This window comes from Bos grunniens, chromosome 23 (assembly GCF_055505025.1).
Source record: "Bos grunniens cultivar Pamir isolate PY7600 chromosome 23, Bosgru_T2T1.0, whole genome shotgun sequence".
Classification (NCBI taxonomy): domain Eukaryota; kingdom Metazoa; phylum Chordata; class Mammalia; order Artiodactyla; family Bovidae; genus Bos; species Bos grunniens.
Window position 1 is genome coordinate 46,452,771 of NC_141187.1, and position 23,584 is coordinate 46,476,354.

Sequence of the window (23,584 nt, forward strand, 5' to 3'; positions counted from 1 at the left end):
CCTAGAGCAGGGATTGGCAGAGTATGATTCACGAGTCCTAGCAACCACCTGACTATGGGGCACATATTACCACAGGGACAAAGAACCAGAGGAAGAAATATCAATCAAGAAAGATCCCAAGAGAATCTGTTACCACCTGAATTGTTAATAAACAGGACTGAACCACTGAACTGAATGATAAAACATACTGGAGACAGACGAGGGTAGGGGGTGGAGAACAGCTCATGGTTCTCAGGCCTGGCTGGTTCTCAGGCCCGGCAACCTCTGGGTCGGCTACTGCCAAGAAATACTGAGAGAAGATGCTCCGGATTACAACGTGGGCTGGGGCCAGGGTGGCTTTTGTGGGGGAGGGGAGGCTGCTTATAGACCCTAAAGATATAGACTTCATTCCAAAGGCTGAAGGTAATAAGGAGCCAATGAAAGACTTTAAACAAGGAAGTGATACAATCACATTTATCTTTTAAAACAAATTAATTATCCTGGCAGATATGGGAAAGGGGGACTAGATGGAGATGAGAGAATATCAGAACATTTCAAGAATCCAAAGAGAAACTGAGGCCTGGACTTAGGCAATGGCCAGAGGGTTGAAAAGAATGTGAAGTGTCTGGACTGGCTGATAGCCTGGATGATGGAGGAGATGCGATGTCTGGCTTCCCTGACTCCTGCTACGGACACAGCTGAATAGAGCACAGGCCATCAGGTATGGAAACACGGGAAATATATTCGGTACATCTGCTGTATACTCAAACGTTGGTGAGCAGCGAACAGTAAAGAAGCTAAAGCCAAGAAAATGTCAAGTAGAAAAATGTGAAGATCTAACCCTATACATTTATATTATGGGACATGTTTTTAAAAAAGAGTAAATCTCAAATTTTTAGTATCTCTAATCTTCCTGTGTGACTTGTCAAATTTTAAATCTATGATTACTAAAACAATTCTGTTATTAGATACAAGTTTGAATCAAATTTACTATAAGGAATGTCATTGTTACCCTAACAATGAGAAGAAGATAAACTACAAACTCACAGTTTTTAAGCCTACCAGTCAGGTGACCCTGCAAGATAACACAGTAACATGAATTCCAAAGAGGGACCCTCCAAGGAAAGGGTCTCCTGTGGCAAAGCACAGGAGCAACAAATGGGTACCATGTGCGTGGGAAAGAAGAGCAGCTGAAACTGTAACTGCAAGTTGAAGGCCAGGTGTGCAGTTAACCTGTCAGCCTGGAGTAAGTGACACAGGAAAGCTCAGGGTCACCTGCAAGCTCTTTCCACGGGTTGCTACCGAGCATTCCCTAGAAATACAGGGTCTCAGGCAGGAGACTGAAGAGAGCTTGACACCAAGTAACGAGCAACAAGGCTGTGATTGGGGGCAGGCAAGTGTGTGGGAAAGTGTCTTCCAGGTAGGCCTGCAGAGATGGCTAAAAGCTGACAACACAGCACGAACACTGTAATGACCCTGCAGCACTGGCCCGCACCCCAAGTACCATGTACAACATCACCTTCTAGAGAATTTGAAGCCTAACCAGTAGCAAGAAAGCTCAAACACCGATCACTCCTGAGTAAATTAAATGAACCTGAACCCTACCCGTCTAGCAGAGGCGGCCCATTTCCAGGCACAAATATTATTTACTTCAGTCACTACTGTTATACATGTGAAGGCCTGAATTCAATAAAAAGTATAAGACACTCTCAAAAATAAGAAAAACAATTCATCATCAAAAAATAAAGTGATCAGACTCAGATGAGCCAGATTTTAAAACAAGCAGACAGGGACTTTAACTATAACCAACATGTCAAAGTCAGTCATGGAAAAGGTCAGCAACTCACATGAACAGATGGGGATGGTTCAGCAGAGAGACAGAAAGTCCAAGAAAAAGTCAAATGAATATCCTCAAGAAAAAAAAAATCCTCAACAAAACAAAAAACAAACAAAAACACATGATATCAAAGATGAAGACTTCCTTCAGTGGGCTCACCAGTAAACTCGACACTGAAGAACAGGTGAGCTTATCACAGCAGCGCTATTTACAAGGGTCAAGACATGGAAGCAACCTAAGTTTCAATTCATGGATGAATGGATAAAAAAGATGAAGTATATATACACAATGGAATATTACTCACCCATAAAAAGAATGAAATAATGTTAGGGCTCATCATATTAAGGGAACTAAGTCAGACAGAGAAAGACAAATATCATATGATATTGCTTATATACGGAATCTAAAAAAAAAAAAATGATACCAATGAGCTTATTTACAAAACAGAAACAGACTCATAGATACAGAAAGCAAATTTACGGTTACCAAAAGGAAAGAGGGGGAGGGATAAATTAGGAGTCTGGGATTAAATATATATACACTACTATATACAAAACTGATAACCAACAAGGACCTACTATATAACACAGGGATGTACTCGTTATCTTATAATACCTTATAACGGAAAAGAATCTAAAAAACAAGTATTTATATATGTATAACTGAATCCTTTTGCTGTAAACCTGAAGCTGACACAACACTGTAAATCAACTGTATTTCAATAAAAAATGTAAAAAATAAACTATCAGTGAACGTAAAGGTTGGCCAACAGAAATTACTCAAATTGAAATACAATGAGAAAAAGGTAGGAGGAGGAGGGAAAAGAGGAACCATACAAGAGCTATGCAACAATTCAAATGGTTTAACGTACATGTAACTGGAGACCCAGATAGAGAAGGAAGAGATCATGCAGAAGAAAAATATTTAAATAAATACTGGCTGAAAAGCCTAAAAATGATAAAAGATATCAAACCACAAATCTAACACTCCCAGAGAATCCCAAGCAAGATAAAGATCACCCAAAAGAAGTAAAAAACAATAAAGCAAAAATAAACCACACAAGCATCATACCGAGATATACCACCGTAACACGACCTAAAACCAAAGATAAAGGGAAATACTGAAGAAGAAATAAGGGAAAAAAGAAAGAGAGGAAAGAGACGTATTACCGAGGGACAAAGATTAAAAAGTACCACAAGCTTCTCATCAGAAACCATCAAATCAGAAGACAAACTAGAGTAACACTTTAAAAGACTAAAAGGGGAAAAAAAAAAAAAAAACAAAACTGCAAAGCCAGGACCTATATTCAAGAGAAATAATTTTCAAAACTGAAGGTGAAATGAAGTTTTTTTCCAGAAAAAAACAAAACAAAACTGGGAGAATTAACTGCCAGCAGATTTGTGCTACGTGGCATATTAAAGGAAGCTCTTCAGACAGCAGGGCAATATGAAATGAGAACCCAAGTCTCCACAAAGCAATGAGCAACAAAGAAAGTTAAAATATATTGTTTCTAATTTTTAATCACTCTAATATTTTAACTGGATTTAAAAATAAGCTGCTGCATTTGTTCACTTGAAGCCTCATTTAACGCAGGAAAAGTTAAAGCTATGATAGATATTTAATAGCTGTCTGCTTCTACTTCTTAAAAAGGGGCAAACACATTAGTTTGAAATTTTAGTTGTGACACCTTCACGAGCTACTTTAGTATACTGCCTCTCTCAGAGCTTATCACAATACTGTTTATTACCTACTTAAACTAAATTACCCTTTTATCGACTAATTATATAATTTTAAACTGTAAATTACAGTACTCATCATTGAACAGAAAAAAAATTCTTAGAAAAACAAGTTATAAATTTAAAACAGAATATCATTTTTTATTTTAAAAAATCAGTTTAAGGCTATTTAAAATAGTTCCAAAATAGCACTATCTTCCTAAAAAATGCCATTCAATTTGCCCTTTTCATAACTGATTAGTTACATAGTTATAAATGTATAGGATTAAATGTCAAAATCTGAGTCTATTATGAAATTAGAACAATATACAATAGTTTGCATTGTTATTATTTATACACCTTTAAGCATCTTAAATTATACATCCTACCAAAAAAAATTTTCAGTAACACGAATTTGTTTGAATCAGTCACTGAACTAAAAAAAACATCTTTTCAGGGATTGATAAAATGTTTTACAACTTCATGATACAGTATTTCCAAGGGATATTTGCACTGAAGACTGAAATAGGAACTCTGCCGGGAGCCGGCGAGAGACATTCCGCTCGTGACAAAGGTCATGAAGGAGGAGGCTCGGCATACGAAAAGGCGGGATCGAGCCTCGGGAGTCTCCCCGGATATTCTTGAGTATCTTCCCCCAAAAAACCAGAGTCTGCCTACTTTATTGCTTTGTGCTCTCACCTCTGACTTTACTGGGGGCTGTCCCCTACCACCATCTCTCTCTCTCTGTCAAAGACTTAACTTACAGCTCCAATTAATAAAGTTCCTGGGCAATTAGGAGTGTTTAAATCCAAACCCCTCAGATGGCTCTCTAACTCGCCTGACAAGTTTACCCCGACTCCTGCAGCTATGCATACGATAGTTTACAGTCTCCCAGCCTTCAGAGGCACGGGAAGCTTAAGATATTCAAATAGCTTAGAGCCTCTCAGAGAGTTAGAAACTGTCAGAATAAGACTAATAAGGGATTTCATTGATGAGTCAATGCTTGCTGCCAAGTTTTCACATCCCCTGAATTGTATCCTTGAATATGTATTAATTAATAGTTGGTATGTAGAAAAAATAAGTAGTGGCCTTGGTGTTAGTAACTTTAGACCCTTAAGGTAATAAATTCTTTCCTTTGTTGTAAACCCATTACACATCCACCCTATAGGAATGCAATTTTATCTTTGGAAGATGGCGCCAAACCTTAAAATAATTACTCTTAGAGAAAATAAGTCTTTGTTGATAAGTCCTTGTCAAGAGTCATAAAATGTTAGTAGGCCTTCTGGCCAGAAGATGATGTAAATCACCTAAACCATTTGTATACGATAAATTTGCAGGAAAGAAACCCCGGTTTTTGATAAGAATCAAAGATTGCTGACTTTGCATCCCCTATTATCCTCTATGTGTAACTTAGGGTATAAAAGCCCCTGTTAAAAATAAAGCTATGGGCCTTGCTCACCAACGCTTGGTCTCCCCATGTCATTCTTTCTTTTCACATTCTGGCTGAAGTCTCCATCTGGAGCGTGGATATCCTCTGCGACCACTTATTTGCCTGGGCTTCTAAGACCCACTCGAGAAGGTGTCTAAGGTGGGGCACCTTCCGCTATTCGAGAGGGCGCCTGCGGCCTCCGTGGTCAGAGCTAACCTGGTGTCACGGGTTATATTGATTTTCCGCGTAAACCAAGCTACTCAGCCTCTTTTCTCCACTGAATTTTCCTACTGAGCTATCCTCATTCTATTACTCTTTATATCTCTAATTACCATTTGAATAGGTCGCCGACGCCGTCTCCCCTTCGAATACCCTGGATCAGCCGGGGCTGGTCCCCGGCAGAACTCTTCACATCAATGAGCATATCTTATAATGAAACTCTCAATGTAACAAATTTCTAAAGTTAAATCTAAATAGGAGTCCAAATGAAGGACAGATCAGAAGATATTAATGAAAGCACAATGGGGAAAACAAATAATGCACAGGCTGGTAAGAACAGTCATACCTTTGATAGGATGACAGTAATCCTGAGGAAGCAGTTATTGCCCACTGAGGTTAAAAAACAAACAAAAACAGATAATCTCAGAACTGGAAGGGATCTTCAGATACTGAATCCAGAGTTTCCTAAATCAAGTTTTAAGAAAGCCCAATTCTAAAAACTAATTATTAAATGGTGTTAAGAGCACAAAGGTTTTTCTAGGTCTTAAACTCTTGCCTGGAAAATCCCATGGGAGTAGGAGCCTGGTGGGCTGCAGTCCATGGGGTCGCTAAGAGTCGGACACAACTAAGCGACTTCACTTTCACTTTTCACGTTCATGCATTGGAGAAGGAAATGGCAACCCACTCCAGTGTTCTTGCCTGGAGAATCCCAGGGGCGGTGGGGCCTGGTGGGCTGCCGTCTATGGGGTCGCACAGAGTCAGACACGACTGAAGTGACTTAGCAGTAAACCTCACAGGTAAAGAATGTGCCTGCAATGAAGGAGATGTGGGTCTGATCCCTGGGTCGGGAAGATCCCCTGGAGAAGGAAATAAGAGCCCACTCCAGTATTCTTGCCTGAGCAATCCAAGGCATTGAGGACTGAGCAACTAAAACAAAAACAAAACAAACCTCACTCTACAAATTAGCAATATTAAAGGTCTGAAGCCCCACTTCAAAAAGAAAGCTTAAAGATAAAAAGACAAATTTATATGCAAATGGGTAAATGTTTTCCTTAACTCAAAATAAAAGTCTCTCAACTTTTTTCTTAACTCATTAATATTTTTAGATCATTTTTCCTTTAACATCAACATGAAAAGTGTTGTCACTGGATTGTGTTATAAATGAGGAAACAGAGGCCTGGTTAAATATGTGGTTTTTCAAGTATAAGAGCAAATTAATAGCATTCAAGGATAAAACTCAGTTTATTGATTCATAAACTCAAGGATCCTATCACTTCTTTAGACTCTTCATTTGGATACAAAAGTCTAGCAGGATCCAATTTATCCCAGTAGGGGGCAAGTTCTGATACCTGCACATCATGTTAAGTATTTACATAAACATTGTTAATGTTTAGTTCTCCCATATATAAACTTCAGATTAAATATAACTTCAGATTAAATATAACTAAAGTGCTTAGGATTTCTTTTAAAATACCATTTAATAAGAATTTTTCTCTGTTGCTAGTAACTCATAAATAAAACATTTTTTTTAAGATAAATTCTAATATCCTCTGGGTTTTCCTGGTGGCTCAGATGGTAAAGAATCCACCTGCAATGCGGGAGACCTGAGTTCAACCCCTGGGTTGGGAAGATCCCCTGGAGGAGGGCATGGCAACCCACTCCAGTATTCTTGCCTGGAGAATCCCCTTGGAAAGAGGAGCCTGGCAGGCTACAGTCCATGGTGTCGCAAAATGTCGGACACAACTGAGTGACTAAACACACAATATTATCCTCTAATGTTAAAAGGCAGTCACTTTTTAAAAAACTGGGTTATAGCATCCTCCTGGAAATGAGTCACTTATGTTGAAATTTTAATAAATCTTTAGCTATACTACAACACTCCATATTTAGACTGAATTATATATCACAAGACAGTTACAAATATCACAAAAAAGCTTAATTTTTAAAAAGTTGGTGTTCCCAATCTTTGAGCTCTCAATACTAAAATCACCTTAGAAAGTGGAGTCACTCAATCATGTCTGACTCTTTGCGACCCCACGGATTGTAGCCTACCAGGCTCCCCTGTCCATGGGATTCTCCAGGCAAGACCACTTGAATGGGCTGCCATTTCCTTCTCCAGGGGATCTTCCCAACCCAGGGATCGAACCCGGGTCTCCCGCATTGCAGACAGGTGCTTTACCATCTGAACCACCAGGGAAGCCCCCAAAAAATCACCTTAAGAGCTAGTTAAAAATGTACCTTCCTAGACTATGTTCTCAAGGGTCCTAATTCCATAGCTGTGGACTGGGGCTGTGGACTGTACCCTTAACCAGCCCAAAGTTATTATGACATGTAGCAAGATTTAGAAACCATGCTGGATTACAGCCATCCATGGAAGGGGACGGGACAGGGAGAGAATTTTAAAATGAAAGTTGACTAGCTACACATAATACCCAAGAGTAATATTATACTTTTAAATTTAATCAAAACCGAGTAGTATCCTGAACCATCCTAAAAGCAGGCAACATCCTCTCCTCCATCTCCATCATCCCTTAAACACGTTCTTTCTCTGCTCTCTACCTCTTCTGTTGTCTTCCAAGTCCCATTATTTGGTTCTCCCTGAACTCTACAAACCACTAGAGTACTATTAACCTGAAGGTTAGTTAGCATTTCTACACTGAACCCCTTATGGATGACTGACATTTTCATTTTTGTTTATCAGTGTTTACCACAGAGACTGGCAAATCACTCAAGATCAAGAAATACCCAACAAGATTGACCCTTGAAAATGCTAGATGCTGCTTTTTAGTATAAATCCTCTACATACATTTAATGAAACAATACATTATATGGCCACTTTGATTATAGGAAGTGAAATGCATGCAGAATGTTTTGCACAGGGCCTGACATGTAGTTGGTGTTCAGTAAACAGAGCCCCATTAGGATTGTTCGTCTGATTCTAAGGTAAGTTCAGTGTTCTGTGTTCTCTGGGCTCTCCTCTTACCTCTGACCATTCTGAATACCAGTTTCCTACCCTGATTCCAATTCCTCTTCCCCATCTCTGCCTCATCCTTCCTCTTCTGCTTAGGATTCCTTTCTATAGGAAAAATATCTCCAGCTACTCCAAGTCCTCTTTGTGAATTATCTTACCTTTCTGGTCATTCCTTCCAATCACTAAGCAAGAAAAGAGAAATGCATTTATATTCTGATAGTTAACTATTCAAGAATCAAACTTACAGCCTACACAGTCTCAAGACTCATCTGGAAATTGCTTTAGGTTTAAGAAATATCATCTGGACCTTGGACGTGGTATTGCCAGAAGATACAGATGCACGATTCAAAGATAATGAGGTGGGAATTAAGAAAGTAAGAACCTGAAGATGACAATTCTAAGTTTTGAAAAATGATAGTGACTTCATTCTTGATCAAGATACACAGCTAGGTCTTCCAAATGACAAAACCCTATAAAGTAAAAGTCACTTATTAATTGGCTCAGCACCACAAAAGAGTAAGGTACTGTTCATGTTTTCAGAAAAAGTGAATTTGGGGATTTGGCATAAATATTGAAAAGTAGCACACTGTCTTTAAGACTACATGTACTTTGAAACATGTGTATTACCATCCGTGAGACAGATCAGCAGTGCAAGTTCAGTGCATGAAACAGGGCACTCAGGGCTGGTGCACTGGGACTACCCTGAGGGAGGGGACGGGGAGGGAGGAGGGGGGGTTCAGGATCAGGGACACATGTACACCCGTGGCTGACTCATGCCATTCATGTATGGCAAAACCCACTACAGTACTGTAAAGTAATTAGCCTCCAATTAAAATAATTAGTTAAAAAAAAGACTACAGTTTCAAAACATATCTGTAAGTGGACATCTGAAATAATTTTACCTACATAAACTCACCGCCTGTAATAGATCATTTGGGAATGGGACATTAGAATACAGGGTAACACTGGGAGAAGCAAACCTGTTTGGGAGCACCACCAAAGAAAGGTTCTGGCTACACGAGCCTGAGGGGTGTTGCTGTTCAGTCATCGAGTCCTGTCCAATTCTTTGTGGCTCCCTTGAACTGTAGTGCCCACCAGGCTCCTCTGTTCATTGGATCTCCTAGGCAACAATACTGGAGTGGGTTGCCATTTCCTGCTCCAGGGGATCTTCTCGACTCAGGGATCGAAGCCCCGGTCTCCTGCTTGGCAGGCAGATTGCCACTGAGCCACCTGGGAAGCCCAGTATGAGATGTGAACAATTACAAATATGCACAGCACATACCCAGTTGTTTTCCCTCTTTTTTTCTGATAATCCGATTAACGCTAAGGTGGCTTAGCAACTACAAAGTCTAAAGGGGGACTATAATAGTGTGTATGTATACAGTGAACATAAGCACACATACATTTTATAAACACACATACAGACCTCTGACCTTCATTCCAGTTTGAATTCCCAGTCTCCCGGTGTTTGTATCAATAGAGGAGAGAGCACCAGCTCCCACATTTGCTGCTGACACTGAGAGAGGGGTGCAGCCTACCTTCGCTTTTTTTCCTAGGGACCAATTATTCCTTTCCCAACACCAGCTGGGCTATGTTTATCCAGGGGTCTAAGGATCCTGCCTCCTTTTAAGTAACAAAATTCTTCTCTAAACTCTTAGCAACCAAGCTTGGGTGGGAACACAAGGTTGGGAGCCAGTGTAAGCTGAAGAAAATAAACATAAAGCAAAAGAATACATTTCACTGTAGACCATTTTTTTAAAAGTCAGGTTAACCACAAAACTGAAAGAATATATACATACTGACTCTAATTTTAAGTTGTGGCAAGGAGGAGGGCTTTAGGACATATTCAGAGAAAGAAAAAATAATTGAGAAGGAAGGAAACCACGTCTCTCTCTACTTGAGTGAGCTGAATAAGCATATAACCTACATACAGTTAACAAACAATTTGGGAATCCTGAGAATCACACACACTGGGAAGTGACAAACACAGAAGAGAACCCTGGCAACAGTTGCTAAGTGACAAAGATGGGGTCTCAAGGGGTTAATCTCCATACGGAATCCCCATACTACTGTCTTCCTGAAAGGAGAAAAACACAGACAGAAACTGGTATAATTTCTAAAAGTAGATATATAATACATATGGGTCACTAACTTTTACAGAGACTATGGCAACTTTACATTTTAGAAAGATTATTACTATTATTATCACTAGTCAATATCTTACAATGTCCAGTATCTTTTATTTCTGGAAAAAATTAGTTCCATTCACCCATTCTTGGGCTCATTTGGGGTGAACACTTACACAGCAACTTTTACTTGCCTTAAGATTTATCATCTGTCAGACCTGCCTGAGTTAAGAACCGATGTGGAATAAAAGCAGAAGGTACAGAACTGAGAGTCAGTGAACATCAGTTTTACTCCTGGCCCTGTCATTAGATGACCGTTTGTTCCCAGCAGTGTGTATTTCAGTAATCCTAAAATGAAGTAACCAAACTTTATAACTTCTATCTCTAAAATGTTAAGCTAGTTCTAATTTCTAGTTCCTATCACTTTTTAAACATGTATTTCTATCAAAGCAATACATTCACAAGACCAGTTTCTAAAAGTTGGTCTTTAGATCTAAAATCTACATCAGCCTGGTTCTACACTATGCTCCTTTCTAGTTTCATTTCCAAGTTTATGATGATGACAAAAATGCCTTCTGACTTAATATGAGTCATCACAATCTGAAAAAGTAGCAGTTTTCACTTATGAGCTACCTGATCCAAGCAAGGCACTCTACGCTTCAATGTCTGAATCTATAAAAGAAGGACAAACACTAACCTCTCTCAAAATGGTTGAAAAGATGAAATAAAACATATGAAAGAATAGCAACTAGCACCAAAAATAGCATTTGTATGTATTAAAGGTATGACAATAATCTCTATAAATTGCTTAAACAACTTATGTCCTCCTTAAAAGCACATTCACTCCAACAGATGTAGCTGAAAAATAAGGCAACCAGAATGTTTTAATCATGCATCTGTGATGTATTGTTTTAAAAGCTCAAAATACATGCATTGGGCATATACTATGTGCCAGATATAACATGCTAGGATTCCAGAATTCTATAATTACAACAAGGACCCAACCTTCAGAAAGCTCACAGTCTCAAAGACACGAATAAAACAGCAAATGTAACTGAAAACCATAACAACAAAAGCATGTACAAAGAGCAGAAGTAGCAGGATGAAGCGAGTAATTCATCTTGTTTGAGGAGGACAGAGAAGTAGCTAAAGCAGCTTGGAAAGGGAGAAGGAGTGGTTCTGCAGGCAGAGGCCGGGGCTTCAGACCCACTTAACCATTTCGAGCTATATGACGTGGGTCAACTTAATTTCCCTCCCTGAACTTCTTTGTAAATATACTGTATTCTGATGATTAGAAGTAATTATTTGTAAAGTGCCTGATACATAGCAGGCATTCAAGAAACAGGAGTTATCTTGTTTCACAAGTCGGGTTTGACTACTTCTTTTTAATAGACTGAGTTCTAAATGGCACTGCAGGTAACATCTCTTAACTCAAGCTGCGTATGGAATCAGGAAGGTCACCAGCATGGAGAAGGCCGTAAGGAACCACATCAGAGTGTCACCACCTGCAGAGTCCGTTTTTTAGCAGTGATGCCGTTCCTAACATGAGCTACATTCACCTGGTGGTGAAGCCTATTTCTAATCTGTTTTCTCCATTTTCACAGAATTTTGCATACTCGAGATTGTATTTATTTCCTAGAACAGGTTCCCATGCTCCTCAGTCCCACCTGAGTCCTGGTTTTGGATATTCAGCATATCCCATATCCTTTATAAAATGGCAAAGTCCAATGAGAGACTGATGATTATTAAGATTACATAAGGAGATAATTAGAGCTAACCCTGGATTGAGACTACTATTGTTAACCTAATGGTTGACCTATGGGAACTAAGCCACTGTAATGATTCAGAATCTTAAAAGTAAGTATTTCAAAATATTGTTAACTCTGGCCAGGAGGTTAAGTTACATTTACTCTATGGTTCCCGAAGTTACTTTTCTCTAAATATCCACTGATGAGTGAAGACAGTCATTAACAGATATAAATACGTATACTCAAATCCTTGTTTTTCATTTTACAATATTTGAAATATTAACAGTGAATAAATCCAAGGAAAGCCCTAAGTAAGATAAAGCAGTCTATCTCAAAATTCAACTGAATTATAAAATGGTTTTTATATCAATTTAGGTTTTTCAGAAATAAAAACATGTTCCTGACCTGCGACCATCATGTAAGATGGGTGTGCTTCGAGTTAAATAACCACAGATTAAAAGCAAGTGAATCAATCCAGAACTGATGTTCATTTTATAGTTTTCACATGCAAGATACCCAATGCCTTTAAAGTCAGCCCTCAATTTTTCTCTATGAATATCTGAATTCCATATATACCAGATTTTATAACATCCTGTATCCTATCAAGACAGGTTACATTTATAAAATAGTCGTCATCCTCTTAACCAGTTTAGCATAATGCATTTTGAAACACTAATGCTCTATCAAAATTAGCTGTCTTATACAAGAATTAAATCCTGGGTATGTCTGTAAGATTTTTCACTGAGAAGCAGGCACTGAGGGGTCATCAAACCGCAACTGAAAGCACTTTCTTGTAAACACTTGTCTTTAGAGGGTATGTTTTAAATTCAGGGTATAAGACAAGCATTTCTATAGTAACCAAGCCAGAAGTTTCTTCACAAAGCAGACCTACAAATTCGATTTTTAAAGTCTGAGTATTATGGCTCACTTTTACAACCAGAAATTGATGTTAATTATTATAACATTTTAAGTCCAATTCCCTCCTGATAGCCTTGACTTGTGAAGGGAAATACACAAAATTATCAAATGTCACAGGGGCAGCAGCTTATGGGCAGAGGGAAAAAGACAAAAGGAGATAGAAGAGGGAGAAGATATACGATAAAAGCAAAAAGTGCTTAGAACGCGCTAGACCTTGGTCCAGCCCGTGACCTAATATAATCTACTCAAGGAGTCATTTATATCGCCAAAAAAAAATTAACTGAAGCAAACTGATCAATCCGAGCAGGCAATTTAAGTCCTGCATTCGACTTGAGATTTGCTAGAAAGCGCTAAATCAGAAAAAGATCGCAAGAGCAAGAAGCGCGTGTGTGTGCGTGTGTGTATGCAGGTGGGGAAGTGTGTGTGTGCGCGCGTGTGTATGTATGCAGGTGAGGGGGGCATAAATAAAGGCTAAGTGTACTAAGACTCGGCGCTAAAGCAGTGCTGCGCGTACTACGGAGGCAGGGCGGGAGGGAGCGAGGCGGGGGTCGTGGACTGTCCGCAGCCACTCTGGAGCCCGGGGGCGCGGGGCGCTAGGGGGGCCGGAGTCGGCACCCTAGAACGGGCACAGACCGGCTCCCATTCCCATCCTCCACGCCGGGACCGGGGGCCGCGAGCTCCGGAGCCAGGGCGGCGCGGAGATCCCAGAGGCGAGGGGCGGCGCCGCGTCCCGCTCCCCACCGGGCGCATCAATTACCCGTGAGGTTCCTCAGCACCGTCCCGTGGGCCCAGAGGCTCAGGACCTGCTGCACCGATAGGTTGATCATGGAGGCGTCGCCCCCCTCCGCCTTCATCTTCCCCGGGGGGCGCCCGCCGCCCTCTCCTCGGGCTCCGGGGGCGGCGGCGGGTGCGCGGCTCCTCCAGGCCGCCGCCAACGCCGCCGCCGCCGGGGGAGGCTTCGGGGCGCTGGGCTGGTCGCTGCTGCCGCCGCCGGGCCTCCGCCGGGGGGCCGATCAGCGCGTCTCCCAGGCAGCCCCCTCCCCGCCGGGGAGACATTGAGGACGGCCGGCCGGCGAGGGGCGGGGGCCGGGCGCTCTCCCCGCGCGGCCCGCGAGCGAGGAGGACTCGGGGCGCTGTGGAGGCCGCGGCCTGTCAGGGGCCGCGCGGCGAGCGTGAGGAGGCCGAGGTCACGCCGCGAGGGCCGGGGTGACGGGCAGCCGGCAGGTGCAGCCCCCGACGGGGCCCAGGCATCACCGCGCGAGGACGACGAGAGCCGAGACGCGGACGAGCCGGCGGCGGCGGCGGCCGCGGCCCCTCCTGCCGCCCGCCTGCCCACCCTTCTGCCGCCGACACTCGAGGACCCGCCCCCTCCACCCGCGGCCGCCGGCGGGCCGCTCGTGCGCGCGCACACGAGCCCCCTCGCCGCCCGCCCGCCCCGCCCTCGCCGCAGCCACCGCGCATGCTCACTCCCGCGACCCGCCGCCCTCCGACAGCCGGCCGGCCCCGAAGCCCTCCTCCTCCTCCTCCTCCCCCCGCCCCTTTCAACTTCTCGCGCGCGCGAGCTCGGGTGGCTCGCGGGGCCGAGCGTAGGCCCCGCAGTGGGGCGGGGGGAAGCGCGGTCTACGTCACTAGCGCCACCGCCGGCACTCGCTACTGATTGGACGCTCCGAGGGAACCGCCTCCACACCCTCCCTCCCTCCCTCCGCCTCCCGCCCCGCCCTCCAGCCGCGGGCGCGCGCCCTGGGAGAATCCCCCGCCCCGCGGTACCCGGACCGCTAGGCCTGGGGCTGCGGCTCGGAGCCAACGCGGCGGGGAGCTCAGTGTCCAGGTCCCACAGGTGGATTCAGTGACTGTTCACATCTTTGGTTTCGAATGAAATGCTTTGAATAAAAAGGTTTGAGTACAACTTTTTTTTTTTAAGTGTAAATACCTCAAAAGATTTGAAATATATGTCAGTTTGCGAGTTTGTTTGTTTGTTTGTTTGTTTGAGAGCATCAGATGACCTGCAAGGAGTGCAGAATATATTTGAAGGCCATTGAAACAGACCCACTTAACGATTCATCCAGTGGATTCTTCCTACAGGAAGACCCTGGGCCTCGCGTGGTTCTCCCCATCTGAAATCACCGACGGTGCCCGGGGCTGGGCAGGTGTCCCAAGAAGGGGGCTAGCTGTTTTTTCCGTGACAATACTCTTTGTATGTAAATTGTAGACGTCTCTATTATTTCCACCCCCTTCCCCATCCAGGACTTAAACTAGATCTCGCTTTCTATGATTAGCTGCCTATCTTCATGTCCATGGGAGGCCAAGGAACTGTCTAAAGTTCAGCTACAACAAATTAACTCCTCCTTCAAGTTTGAAACCTCTTATCTTGAAAACTATTAAGTTTGGGTAATAAAAACATATGCACTAGGCAGCTGCCCCTCCACATCCTTTTGCAAAAGAAAATCTGCCAAGGACACCAAAGCTCTTGCTGTAGCTAAATCATGAAGTATGTTGAGCAAAACGCAGAAAGGGTGAATCACCTGTAAAAGGGTGTTCTTTGGTGACTGCTTTAAAATATATATATATGTATAGTTATGTACGGATGTATTTGTGTGTATGTGAAAAAAAAAAATGTACAGCCCAAGAATGGTGAGTTAAGTTTCATCTGGGGCAAAATGAAGACTATAGCCCGGGAGACAGCCTCTCAGATAACTGCGAGGAACTGCTCTGAAGAGGTGGGGGGAGGTCACTGTATGTGACTTCCATGAAGAGGATGCTTGCACTTAAGCACACATTTTGGCAGACAGTTGCTGCTAGTCGCAAGGAGCAGATACCTCCACTAACGATTTTAGTGCTTTTCTAGATAAGAGAAGATGCAAGAAACTGGGCTCATAAATTCTTCTGAAAGGCTCTAACTATCTGAAGACCTGTTCTGCTAGTTTCTCCTGGAGATTAGAATGCTTCATTCCTGATCTCCTCCCTTATCTCCTTTCAGGGCGTCCTGAATGTTAGTAACTGTACTGGCTAAGGACTTCATGTGTATAGAACCTGAAGTCAAGAGACATTTTTTAGTTGGCCTGTGTTTTGTCTGTTTGATGTCACAACACAGGAGTAAAGGGAAAATTTTGTATCACAGGTGGACATCACCAGATGGTCAACACCGAAATCAGATTGATTATATTCTTTGCAGCCAAAGATGGAGAAGCTCTATACAGTCAGCAAAAACAAGACCAGGAGCTGACTGTGGCTCAGATCATGAACTCCTTATTGCCAAATTCAGACTTAAATTGAAGAAAGTAGGGAAAACCACTAGACCATTCAGGTATGACCTAAATCAAATCCCTTATGATTATACAGTGGAAGTGAGAAATAGATTTAAGGGACTAGATCTGATAGAGTGCCTGATGAACTATGGACGGAGGTTCGTGACGTTGTACAAGAGACAGGGATCAAGACCATCCCCATGGAAAAGAAATGCAAAAAAGCAAAATGGCTGTCTGGGAAGGCCTTACAAATAGCTGTGAAAAGATGAGAAGTGAAAAGCAAAGGAGAAAAGGAAATATATAAGCATCTGAATGCAGAGTTCCAAAGAATAGCAAGGAGAGATAAAAAAGCCTTCCTCAGCGATCCATGCAAAGAAATAGAGGAAAACAACAGAATGGGAAAGACTAGAGATCTCTTTAAGAAAATTAGAGATACCAAGGGAACATTTCATGCAAAGATGGGCTCGATAAAGGACAGAAATGGTATGGACCTAACAGAAGCAGAAGATATTAAGAAGAGGTGGCAAGAATACACAGAAGAACTGTACAAAAAAGAGCTTCATGACCCAGATAATCACAATGGTGTGATCACTCACCTAGAGCCACCCATCCCGGAATGTGAAGCCAAGTGGGCCTTAGAAAGCATCACTATGAACAAAGCTAGTGGAGGTGATGGAATTCCAGTGGAGCTATTCCAAATCCTGAAAGATGATGCTGTGAAAGTGCTGCACTCAATATGCCAGCAAATTTGGAAAACTCAGCAGTGGCCACAGGACTGGAAAAGGTCAGTTTCCATTCCAATCCCAAAGAAAGGCAATGCCAAAGAATGCTCAAACTGCCACACAATTGCACTCATCTCACACGCTAGTAAAGAAATGCTCAAAATTCTCCAAGCCAGGCTTCAGCAGTACATGAACCATGAACTTCCAGATGTTCAAGCTGGTTTTAGAAAAGGCAGAGGAACCAGAGATCAAGTTGCCAACATCCGCTGAATCATGGAAAAAGCAAGAGAGTTCCAGAAAAACATCTATTTCTCCTTTATTGACTATGCCAAAGCCTTTAACATTGTGGACCACAATAAACTGTGGAAAATTCTTCAAGAGATGGGAATACCAGACCACCTGACCTGCCTCTTGAGAAACCTATATGCAGGTCAGGAAGCAACAGTTAGAACTGGACATGGGGGACTTCCTTGGCGGTCCAGTGGTTAAGACTTCGCCTTCCAATGCAGGGGGTGAGGGTTCGATCCCTGGCAGGGAGTTAAGATCCCACATGCCTCATGGCCAAAAAACTAAAACACAAAACAGAAGCAATCTTGTAAAGATTCAATAAAAACTTTAAAAATGGTCTACATCAAAAAAAAAAAAAAAAAAAAGAACTGGACATGGAACAACAGACTGGTCCCAAATAGGAAAAGGAGAACGTCAAGGCTGTATATTGTCACCCTGCTTATTTAACTTATATGCAGAGTACATCATGAGAAACACTGGACTGGAAGAAGTACAAGCTGGAATCAAGATTGCCTGGAGAAACATCAATAACCTCAGATATGCAGATGACACCACCCTTATGGCAGAAAGTGAAGAGGAACTAAAAAGCCTCTTGATGAAAGTGAAAGAGGAGAGTGAAAAAGTTGGCTTAAAGCTCAACATTCAGAAAACGAAGATCATGGCACCTGGTCCCATCACTTCATGGGAAATAGTGGGGAAACAAGTGGAAACAGTGTCAGACTTTATTTTTGGGGGCTCCAGAATCACTGCAGATGGTGATTGCAGCCATGAAATTAAAAGACGCTTGCTCCTTGGAAGGAAAGTTATGACCAACCTAGACAGCATATTCAAAAGCAGAGACATTACTTTGCCAACAAAGGTCCGTCTAGTTAAGGCTATGGTTTTTCCAGTAGTCATGTATGGATGTGAGAGTTGGACTGTGAAGAAAGCTGAGCGCCAAAGAATTGATGCTTTTGAACTGTGGTGTTGGAGAAGACTCTTGAGAGTCCCTTGGACTGCAAGGAGATCCAACCAGTCCATTCTAAAGGAGATCAGTCCTGGGTGTTCTTTGGAAGGACTGATGCTAAAGCTGAAACTCCAATACTTTGGCCACCTCATGCGAAGAGTTGACTCATTGGAAAAGACTCTGATGTTGGGAGGGATTGGGGGCAGGAGGAGAAGGGGACGACAGAGGATGAGATGGCTGGATGACATCACTGACTGGATGGACGTGAGTCTGAGTGAACTCCAGGAGTTGGTGATGGACAAGGACGCCTGGCGTACTGCGATTCATGGGGTCGCAAAGAGTCAAACATGCCTGAGCGACTGAACTTAACTGAACTGAATAGGAACTGATCCAAAACTCATAATGTGGAGTGATTTTCTTTTGAGGACTTAGAATTAATTAGATCTTAGTTTAAGATTTTAAAATATCAGACAAAAGAGGCTTTACCATTTTTGTTAATTCACTTTATTTTGCAGATAGGAAAAACTTATTCTGCAGAGTTGTGTTGACAGAGGTGACACCACTTTGCAATCCAGTTTCTGAATTTCTTAAGTCACTGTCAACTGCATTCTGTTAAGGTTCTGGGTGGGAAGATGCAAGTTACCTAATGGTTACCAATAAGAGAGTTGACATTATATAATTAGTGATATTGGAGAATGTGACTACCTTCAATGTCCGGTTAATGGTAAACTTTCTAAACTCATCAAATTCACATCAGGAATGTTTAGTTTTCATGGAATCATTGAGGTTCTTATCATTACACACTTGTGAACCGTGAACTTCCTGATGTTCAAGCTGGTTTTAGAAAAGGCAGAGGAACCAGAGATCAAATTGCCAACATCTGCTGGATCATGGAAAAAGCAAGAGAGTTCCAGAAAAACATCTATTTCTGCTTTATTGACTATGCCAAAGCCTTTGACTGTGTGGATCACAATAAACTGTGGAAAATTCTTCAAGAGATGGGAATACCAGACCACCTGATCTGCCTCTTGAGAAATTTGTATGCAGGTCAGGAAGCAACAGTTAGAACTGGACATGGAACAACAGACTGGTCCCAAATAGAAAAAGGAGTTCGTCAAGGCTGTATCTTGTTACCCTGTTTATTTAACTTCTATGCAGAGTACATCATGAGAAACACTGGACTGGAAGAAACACGAACTGGAATGAAGATTGCCAGGAGAAATATCAATAACCTCAGATATGCAGATGACATCACCCTTATGGCAGAAAGTGAAGAGGAACTAAAAAGCCTCTTGATGAAAGTGAAAGAGGAGAGTGAAAAAGTTGGCTTAAAGCTCAACATTCAGAAAACGAAGATCATGGCACCTGGTCCCACCACTTCATGGGAAATAGATGGGGAAACAGTGGAAACAGTGTCAGACTTTATTTTTCTGGGCTCCAAAATCACTACAGATGGTGATTGCAGCCATGAAATTAAAAGACACTTACTCCTTGGAAGGAAAGTTATGACCAACCTAGATAGCATATTCAAAAGCAGAGACATTACTTTGCCAACAAAGGTTCGTCTAGTCAAGGCTATGGTTTTTCCTGTGGTCATGTATGGATGTGAGAGTTGGACTGTGAAGAAAGCTGAGCGCCAAAGAATTGCTGCTTTTGAACTGTGGTGTTGGAGAAGACTCTTGAGAGTCCCTTGGACTGCAAGGAGATCCAACCAGTCCATTCTGAAGGAGATCAGCCCTGGGATTTCTTTGGAAGGAATGATGCTAAAGCTGAAACTCCAATACTTTGGCCACCTCATGCGAAAAGTTGACTCATTGGAAAAGACTCTGATGCTGGGAGGGATTGGGGGCAGGAGGAGAAGGGGACGACAGAGGATGAGATGGCTGGATGGCATCACTGACTGGATGGACGTGAGTCTGAGTGAACTCCGGGAGTTGGTGATGGACAGGGAGGCCTGGCGTGCTGCGATTCATGGGGTCGCAAAGAGTCAGACACGACTGAGTGACTGATCTGATCTGATTGTTTAAAACACGGTAGCATGCATTTAAAATATTCAGAACCTGGGACAGTGTCTAGCAAAAGGTATTCATCAAATATTTGTTGAATGAATAGCTGGATAAGCTTCATAGAAAAGTTAGCATTTTTCTTGTTTCTTGTAATTTTTTAAAGTGGAACCTAAGTGTTGATTTCTGGAAATGAGAAAGTAAGACACAGTAAGGAAGCCCCAAGCCATTAATGTACTTTGATAACCAGACAACTTTTCCCCTGCTTTTCAGTTCAATTCAATAAGCATTTATTTGGCATCTCTTACCTGAAATAACATTCTGTGCTAAGAGTTATCTGTAAGATTTGAAGATCATAAGGTCACAGTTCTGTAGGTTAATACCTTGCATTTAACTTGTGTTTGCCTTGATAAAGCTAATGATACTCACTATGTTGAAAGCCTATATTCTTAAGTGAATTGACTGTTTTCCAATGGCTAGGGTTATGAAACCCAAACTGAATTAATGCAGGTGGAAGTTGTATGATTTCTTGCAGATTTTTGATATTGAATTAATGTACCAGTCAAGGAATGGTTCAGTTACATTCCTGCCAGAAATCAGGGAACACCTCCAAGTAAATCCTGGAGGTCTCCTTTAGCCCTGTGGCCTTGAATGTGAAATAGACAGCAATTCACAAAGAGTTCCTGGTTTGTTTCTTACCCACCAGTGAGGGAACACCCAAAAGTCTTAGCATGTTATTAATTCTCTGGAGAGGGCCCAGAAGAAAGCTTTTAAAATCAATTAGAATATAAAATGATATTGATCCCTTGAGAAAAACATTAACTACTGAGGACATCTTTTTCTCCCCTTTATTATCTTTCTTCCCTGTTGTACGGTACTACCTCATAGAGTCACATTACAGAGGCAACCTAATTTCATCTTGCTACACGTTTCACACCTTGAGTAGGATATGTGATATGTATTGTATGAATCCGCTTCTATTTGTCAGTAACCTTTTAGCTTTAAGTCTTTGGTCTTGTAGAAATTTCTGATATACTATATTGTCAGCTTTTTCTTTTATGGTCTCTGAGTTTTCTGCTTTAAAATGTCTTTTCCCTGTCTCAGATTTTATTTTAATTTTTTAAATCTCATATCTTTTCTAAAAACTTTATGGGTGTCTTTGTTTACACCTTTGGCTCACTTGGAATTGTGTTAGTACAGATCTAATTTTGTTTTTCCAGATGGCAACTGAGTTGTCCCAAAACATTTATTGAAAAATCCATCCTTTTCCCACTGACCTAAAATACTAGCTTTATCATGTGCAAAATTTCTATATATACTTGGATTTATTTCTAGACTTTCATTTTTGTTCCATCTATCTGTTCACGTGTCGGCACCGCACTATTTTTATTTTCTTTAATGCTACAGTTTGCTTCAGGTTCTGCTGAGATAGGTCTTTGTTTTTTACTCATTTTCAGTTTTTTTCCTGATTAATCCTGAGTGTGTGTTATTCCAGAAGAACTTTAATTCCTAATTCTAAAAGTATTACTGGTTCTATTTTCATTGAAATAATGTTACATTTATAAATAAATTTAGAGGATCTCGAGAGATCTTAATGTTTTCTTTTACTAAGAAATGTGATTTTGAAAAGATGCGTAATATGTCTTTTTTTAGCGTCTGTGGATATGCATGTGAGTCCTTTGATTCTAAATACATGAGGATTACATTCAAATAGCTCCTAACACATCCTCTTTGACTTTCTGGAGTTAATGGCACTTAGTTATGATCTCTCATTTTTTTAATATCCTACTTAATTCCATGTCTTAATCTTTTATTAGAATTATGTCATCAATATTGTGAGTGAAATTGATCTATGCTTTTCCCTTTAGAGCTGTGTTTAACTTAGTTTCATGGGTTTTATTTATTTTTTGCTAATTAACATTGTGTTGGCTTTATACAAAATATGTAGAAGCCGTCTTATTTGGATTTTTCTTTTCCTTCAGCTTTTGGTGAAATTCAACTGTAAAACTGCTGTCAGTGCTTTGGGGAGGCAGCTCTTTGTCCATTTTCTTCTATGCACCGTGTTTTTTTCTATGGCAATTGGTCCATTTAGACATTTTTTTCTCTTCCTGATTTCTTTCTGTAATTCTTTTATTTGGCTTGTTTTTATCTGATACAATTTAAAAAAATAATTTGCAGTGTTAATCAATACCTCTTTTGTAAATCTTTTAACTTCTCCAACACATTGCTTATTTTGTGAATTCACTTGTCTTAATTATATTTGCTAATCATTCTTTATTTTTCCCAACTAACAAGCTATTCGATGTATTTATCAGTCCTCTGTGTTTCTTTATATTAATTTGCTTTTTTCTTTTATCGTTATTAGTTATTCTGCTTTTCTTTGAGTTGTTTTGTTATTTTCTGTAAATTTTACACTCGCTCCTTGATTCATTCATTTGTATTTCTTCCTGCTTCTTCTGCATCGGCAGGCGGCTTCTTTGCCACTGAGACACCTGGGAAACCTTCTTTTTGTTTCTTCGTGTAAGTATGATGTAACTTTGAATTTGCCGTGAGCACTGCTTTGGTTGTACCCTGTAGCTTTTGATGCATAATGTTCCATTAACATTTTCTATTGTTATCTTCTAGAAATTCTGCCAGTTTACTTTTGATTTCTACTTTGAAGTCATGTAAAAGAGAGATTTTTTTATAACTTTCAACTTTCAAAGGGAGGCAGTTCTATATTTGTTAGCATTTCATAGTTTAATTACAGTGTAGTCAAAGACTGTTATCTATACCATTTCCACTTTGAAGGATATACTGATGTTTTCTTTGTAGCCTAGTATATGGTTAATTTTGGGAAGTTAGTACGCAGTAAAAGAAGGTGTATTCTCTGTTTGGGGGCTTCCCTGGTGGCTCAGGCAGTAAAGAATCTGCAATGCGGAAGAACTGGATTTGATCCCTGGATGGGGAAGATCCCCTGAAGAAGGGATTGGCTATCCACTCCAGTATTCTTACCTTGAGAATTCCGTGGACAGAGGAGCCTGGCAGGTTGCAGTCCATGGAATCACAAAGAGTCAGACACAACTGAAGGACTACTTACTTTTTTCACTTTTCTCTGTTTTTAGGGAATAGTGTGGTCTGCATGAAAGATCTAACATATTTATTACATTACTAAAGGTCATCTGCAATCTGACATTTTTGTCCACTAGATCAGTTCAGTTCAGTTCAGTCCAGTCACTCAGTCACGTCTGACTATTTGTGACCCCATGGACTGCAGCATGCCAGGCTTCCCTGTCCATCACCAACTCCTGAAGCGTACTCAAACTCACGTCCATTAAGTCAGTGATGCCATCCAACCATATCATCCTCTGTTATCCCCTTCTTCTCCTGCCTTCAATCTTTCCCAGCATCAGGGTCTTTTCAAACAAGTCAGTTCTTCACATCAGGTAGCCAAAGTAT

General features: G+C 41.4%; 1 protein-coding gene across 3 annotated transcripts in view; it reads right to left on the reverse strand.

Annotated features, from left to right (window-relative positions):
* The window catches only part of TMEM170B (transmembrane protein 170B), a 211,321-nt gene extending 197,122 nt beyond the window's left edge, over positions 1–14,199 (reverse strand). For all 3 annotated transcript variants that reach the window (XM_086370317.1, XM_086370316.1, XM_086370314.1), the window contains exon 1: positions 13,700–14,199. In XM_086370317.1, the coding sequence (XP_086226443.1) occupies positions 13,700–13,796 (97 nt within the window). In that variant the 5' untranslated portion in view covers positions 13,797–14,199. The remainder of the gene's footprint in view (positions 1–13,699) is intronic.
* Between the last annotated feature and the right edge of the window lie 9,385 nt (positions 14,200–23,584).